This window comes from Oreochromis niloticus, unplaced genomic scaffold (genome assembly GCF_001858045.2).
Source record: "Oreochromis niloticus isolate F11D_XX unplaced genomic scaffold, O_niloticus_UMD_NMBU tig00001837_pilon, whole genome shotgun sequence".
Classification (NCBI taxonomy): Eukaryota; Metazoa; Chordata; class Actinopteri; order Cichliformes; family Cichlidae; genus Oreochromis; species Oreochromis niloticus.
The window spans coordinates 9,940-16,263 of NW_020327481.1; the positions used below are offsets into that span (position 1 = coordinate 9,940).

A 6,324-nucleotide genomic window follows, 5' to 3' on the forward strand; every position below is an offset into this window, starting at 1 on the left:
CTTTGGATGGGTAAAGCGTGAAATAGAAACAGTGGACTGATGTATGTATTACTCATGTTACACTGATACTGGGTTCACGCATTAAATACTTCAGTATTTAAACTGCGGTTTCAGACACAAACATACTGAAAACCATCTAGTCACAGCAGAAAATAACAACTCAGGAAATGACACAGGTCTAATAAAAAAAAAACGCACATGGTTCTGGCTTATTTTTAAAAATAAACTGATATGAAACTTTGTCTTTTCAAATTGAAGCATCAGTGTACAGCATCTCAAAGAAGAAACTTTTCAAAATTTACTCCAATTTTAACAAAATCTTTCAATAACATAGTTCTGGAAGATAATTTATTTTTGTAAGTCTTTTGTTGTTTGTGAATATGTAAATCTGAAACCAGTAGTAGTGGTAATGCTGAGTTGGCAGTTTTAAATTTGATTTTAAAAGCAGAATTTGATTGTGATGGGAGAACTATAATGAAAGGACATTGAAAATATTTAAAGTAGTTCTGCAGAGATACCAGGCATACTGTCAGGATGGTTTACAGAAAGATAACACTCCTGTTTGTTTCAAGTTGTGTTAAAGGTGGAACTACAACTGTCATAGTCGGACGAGCCTCGCCAGTCGACCTGCCTGTCTTTGTTTTTGTTTGTGTTTCTCCTCTCTATTTTCTTCTTCGCCATCCTGTGGCACATTGTTTATGGAAGTCACACTTCCAGAAGTTGGGCGCGAATGGCATCCGACCCGGAAGCGCTTCGGAGCTGGAGCCACCACACCTGCAACTGATTCCGCGTCCAGATGCTTCCAATCATCCAACATTTTGAGCAGAGCTACTTAATGGTGTGGTCAGATGACAGTCAGAGCTGGTCTAAGCCTGGTAGTAGCCCAAGTATTGTGTTGTGAGGAAAGTGTGCACCTGCAAGAAGAGAGACGTACTGTTTGCTGTGTTTGTTTCCACTAGGAACAGGGACTGAACGGATTTCGTGGAGGTGGATCACAAGCACTGGAGTATTTCTGGAAAGGGGACAGAAATGCACTGACACGCACTATCTCGGAACTCGGACGAGATCCCGTGGATTGTTTGCACATTGAACTGTTTACTGAACTAACTTTAACTGTAAATAAACGCACTTTCTTTCATCAAAGACAGTGAGTCACACAGACTGCAATAGATAGATAGAACGATTTTGCTTTAGTAGCTCAGTTTGTTGCTGGATCAGACAGGCTGCTGGTAAAGGGCTGGAGTGTATCAGATTTATACACACAGATAGTACTCTTATCCATTACTCCCAGTTAGTCCAGGGTAGATTAACCATCTCCAGCAATAAGGTCTATCTAAAGGTGAACAATTTGAAGACTGAGGACACAGCAGTGCATTACTGTGCCAAAGGATACACAGTGAGTTGAGCACAAGACGAGTAATATAAAGATTTGCTCCTTTTATCACAATGGTAGGGAACATTTGGCTTTATCTGCAATGTATCAGGTAGAGTGCTTTTAATTGATTATAATATATTAATATTTTAGTCTCTACAATTGATACTTGGATAAATTGGATTTTTCTCTCTTATGACTACTTGTTGTACACTGTTGCCTTAAAGACAAAATACAGTTTCAGAAAAGGTAATAGTTATTAAAGGATTCACATTAATTCATAGCTGTAATCCAGCATTAAAATGCTTCTTAATTTTCAAGGTTCAATACAATAGAAATGACTGCCAATTCCATTCTAGTTCTGCTTGTTTGACAACAGAGAAGAATATGCACAAATTAATAATTCACAGTTTTCAACACAGTTTTTTTTTTTTTCTCTTTTTTGTGTGGTGGGGTAATTTATTCTGTGTAAACACTCTATCATTATTCAACTTTTCTGTCATGGGTTTGAGGAGGTACAAATACAAATATTCTTTCTTCCATCTCTACTTATCCGAATGCTGAAACCATCCAGAGACAGTGGACCAACACACACACACAGTTAAACAAGATGGACTGTAGGACAGTGCTGCTGCTTTTTACTGTCTGCTGTGCAGGTAAAACGTTTTACAAAATAAATAAATACAAAAAACTTCCAAAAACTATTTTTATTTTGCTTCATATATTTGATGTCTACAGTATGTGTATACAATGTAGAAAGTAGTAACAATAAAGAAAAACAGAATGATGAGAAGACGTGTTCAGACTTTTTCATGCTTTTCCATACATTTGTGTCCATCTCTGTTTTTCAGAGGGGTTTGAGCAGAATCCAACTGTTAATACAACAGTTATTATCTCTTATAACGGCACCAATATCACCCAATGCGTTGTGAAAGAGTTTGTACCAAAGAAACATGACCTCAAATGGCTGAAAAACAGAAAAGAAATCACCAGTGAAATAGATCTGCCATTTACAGTTGTGACTACAATTTCTGAATCAAGAAAGGATGGAAAGAAGGTGTACAACGCAGAAAGTCGTCTCACAGTAAATTCCAGTGATGTGAATGCAGATGCTGAATTCACTTGTGTGTTAACGGGAGGGCAAAAAACATATTTGAATAAAACTGACAGAGACAACCCAGTAGGTGAGTAACTGATACTTTTCTTTAAACAAAACAAAACCCTTTCATTCTGTAATAAAACCAGGTGAGCCTTATGATAAGTCATATATAATTTATTTTAGTAGTTTATTTCAGCTGTTATGTATTGACATGAAAGTGTTAATAATATATTTAAAAAGTAACCCTAATATTTGAAAGTAGGAGTTTGATGAACACTAATAGCAAATAATTTGAGGTCTAACACTTTATCAAATACAGCAGCTTTTTAAAATAAAATTGTTTTGTTTTGCATTTTTTCTCCTCAGCAGATGTTTCCACAGCTGCCGATCTGACTAACAGTATGTTACAATTACACACAACATGAATCTATCCATCTACATATATACATAACTCAATGTATTCTATTTAAACTTGTACACAAATGTCTCTGTTTAACTGAGTATCTCTTTCTGACAGGGCCAACAGTGACAGTCCACATCCCCCCCCAGCTGCACACTGACCAGTTAAATCCTCAGGATGAAATCACTCTGGTGTGTCTGGTCACCAGTGCTGTGAATAAGATGTATAAAATTGAATGGACAGAATTTTTTGGAAGTAAACATTATTTCACAGGCACCAACGTCCCTCCACAGCAGAGCAAAAATGACCTGAAATGGCGAAGCATGAGTCTTTACACCACCAGTAAGGAAAACTGGTACAAAAAAGATCCAACCAAAATATTCACCTGCCATGTCCGATATGAACAAACTCACCTTCACAAATCAGTGTCCAGCAGCCCTGGTAATTCCGTTGAATGTGAAAATAACTACTAAGCTTTAAATGTGATATTTTGTACGTCATTCTTTGTGAGAGTTTTCTATATGAAAACCTGTGCACTTGTGATGTCAGCAACTGTGAGACAAAATCTATGCTTTTGTTGTCATCATTTTGTTTTTCAACCTGTCTGAGTCACAGTGTCATTTAGTTGATATGTGTGATGTCTGTTTGAAATAGATATTGCCTGGAGACTCTTTGGTCTATGTGTAGATGAATAACTTGAAGCGTCACTTAAAAAAGACAATGTCACTGCTGAAGAGGATTAAAGCAGCCTGTGGTTAAGATTGTTCCTTAATACAATGGTAAATATATTTAACCTAAATATGGGTCCTGTGATTTGAACACGCAGGTTAAATGCTTAACACAGTGACTCCACTATATAAACACTTCATTGGGAGTATATATAGTATATATGAGTATATATCATTCCACACAATTTATAAGAGTAACTATGATTACATGTCTAGTGTACACAGGTATATATGTCATAACAAAATCCACAACACCAGCTGTGGCTAACTATCAGTCAGTGCTGGATCATTGTGTGAAACTCTGTAGTACAGCTCAGATGTGTTTACTGTGTGAAAGCTTACTTTAAGCTAAGGACTGTCTAGTCATCGTTTACTCACCATATACTGATTATAAATAAATCCACTGTTTTCATCAAAGGAGCTCTGCATACGAGTCCATTCATTCCACACCAGCCCTGACAAACAGTGGGGGTTGAACTGACAGAGCTCACTGGAAACAAGTCAGAGTGGGAATGCCAGGTGCTGTAATATCCAACCTCTGTGGATAAAATGAAATCTCAGGATCAATGTTACAGGTGTCCAACCCTGAAGCCAGACCGGGGGAGCGAATTCGTCTTGCCATCACATTTTGGTCCATATCAAACTTCTCAAATCCTCAAATCCATTTTTCCTGCTTCACATCAAAAAAGGAACATCAAAGTAGACAGCAAAATCTTTACTTGCTCCCTAATATGTCCCGCGCACACGTGCCATTATTTTTATTCACTTCACTTGTCAGTGCAATGTTATGCCTGATCTTTTTATTACCAATTTATTGTAAATGACAGTTTTATTATATTTTACAAGTCCTGACAGTCAGACTGTGAGTTTGAACCTGTGAATAAAAGGTCTAGAGAATCCAACAGATTCACAGTCAGTAAATCCTCTTGTCTAAATCAAACCAACACCTGAAAAAGGACTGTAGAGGGTTACTAATATGACAATATCACATATGACAGTGACTACATGTAACACATTTTGCTGGCTAATATTACTGTCAAAGTTTCACTTACAGAAATATGCATATTTTAGAACAGAGACATTACAGTTGCTGCTCCCATCAGACCACTAGAGGGCAGGTGCTGTCAAGTATCTTCTTTTCGAAAATGGCAAAGATCAGCAGAGTTGTGGTTCATTATGTAAATTTCAGCTTAAAAAGTTAGGAGGACACAGTGATCAACTTTACTTTCCTATGCTTCTGAGACTTTGCAATGAACTCAACGTTCATTTTATGGAATATTTATTAGCTATTCATGTTAAATCTTTATTTCCATTTTCTCACAAATACAAACATCTTAAGAATAAGAAAACTGAATAACAGTGTAAGTCTCAATCTTTTATCTGGGTACTTTAATATGGACAGTCCTACCCATTCTACCAACTAGTACCTTTAGCATTGCTGCTATTCTTCAAGTCCAAAAGTGCAAATTGTTTTTTCTGTTTTTGTCATTTCAAGAAACTACATTTGGTTTTCAGAGGAGGAAGCAGAACTGAACATTGGGTGATGCTTATACACCATCAACTAAACTCTGTGCCTGTTTTTAGTTGTTCTGGAAAAGATCCTTACTTCACTGGAGCCATTCAACACATAGCAGAAGAATCAGTAGATGTTTTAGTACTGAAATAAATATTTATTTCATTTTTTGTTAAGACAGTTTCTCATATTGCAGTTCTTTTACTATATTGAAAAAAAAATCAGTGGCAGTGAAAATATTATTTAAAATGCTCTATCATGCTGTATTCAGTTTGGAAATAAATACAAATTTGATTTGATAAATTTGTCAAATTAATTTAAAACAAAACAGGACTTCAGGTTTAGTAACCTGACACCTGTTGTCAGTCAGACCTGCACAAATACTCAGCAACAGTTAAAAATGTTTAGTTGAACCTGTAAATAATTCATTATTGAGTCATTAAAGAAAACAAAACAAAACCCACTTTACTATGCAGTCTGGTCAAAAAGATCAAATAACATTATATGTAAATTTAATTTATTTAAAAATATGCAAATGAAAAAGTTACTTAAAAGGGAGTGGTGCTCCTGTGTTTCAGTGAGAGGACCAATGAGCTCACATCATTTCAGCTTCAACATCAATCATGTTCACTCTGATACTGCTGCTGGCTGCTGGATCCTGTGAGGAGCATTTAGTGGATTCACTCTAATAAACACTGAAGAGTCAGATAAATGATGGTAATAATGCTGATTTCTGTTTCCACAGGTGTGTACAGTATTGATCTCATCCAACCAGACTCAAGAATCGTGCAGCCTGGACAGTCTTTGACCATCACCTGTCAGGGCTCTGGTTTGTCTGTAACTAACTATGGAAGAGGTTGGGTCAGAGAGCGTGAAGGAAACCCACTGGAATGGATTAACCTTATTTGGACTGGTGGGGGCATTAACAAAAATGATGCTTTAAAAAACAAGTTCAGCATCAGCAGAGACTATTCTGGTCAAACAGTCACATTAACAGGACAGAATCTGCAGCCTGAGGACACAGCTGTTTATTACTGTGCACGTCACCGCACAGTGATATAAACCACTGACAGACCTGCACAAATACTCAGCAAGCAGAGACACACAACTACACACAATAAATGTGAATATGAATGACTACAGTATGAATTAGAGGAGTCAAATGGAGACATAATAAAATAGAAATACAATAGTAACTGTGTATTATTAAAG

At 36.6% G+C, this 6,324-nt stretch overlaps 1 protein-coding gene across 2 annotated transcripts; it reads left to right on the forward strand.

Moving 5' to 3' along the window:
• The first annotated feature begins 621 nt into the window (after positions 1–621).
• Positions 622–4,020, forward strand: LOC109200928 (uncharacterized). 2 transcript variants are annotated; one of them, XM_019356503.2, is made up of 5 exons: positions 622–1,396; positions 1,947–2,028; positions 2,224–2,556; positions 2,838–2,870; positions 2,989–4,020. In XM_019356503.2, the coding sequence occupies exons 2-5, from the start codon at positions 1,983–1,985 to the stop codon at positions 3,342–3,344; spliced, it is 768 nt and encodes a 255-aa protein (XP_019212048.1). In that variant the 5' UTR covers positions 622–1,396; positions 1,947–1,982; the 3' UTR covers positions 3,345–4,020. The 2 variants fall into 2 exon arrangements, with proteins under 2 accessions (XP_019212048.1, XP_019212049.1); XM_019356504.2 differs by having other exon boundaries at positions 624–1,396; positions 2,841–2,870.
• Positions 4,021–6,324: the final 2,304 nt, after the last annotated feature.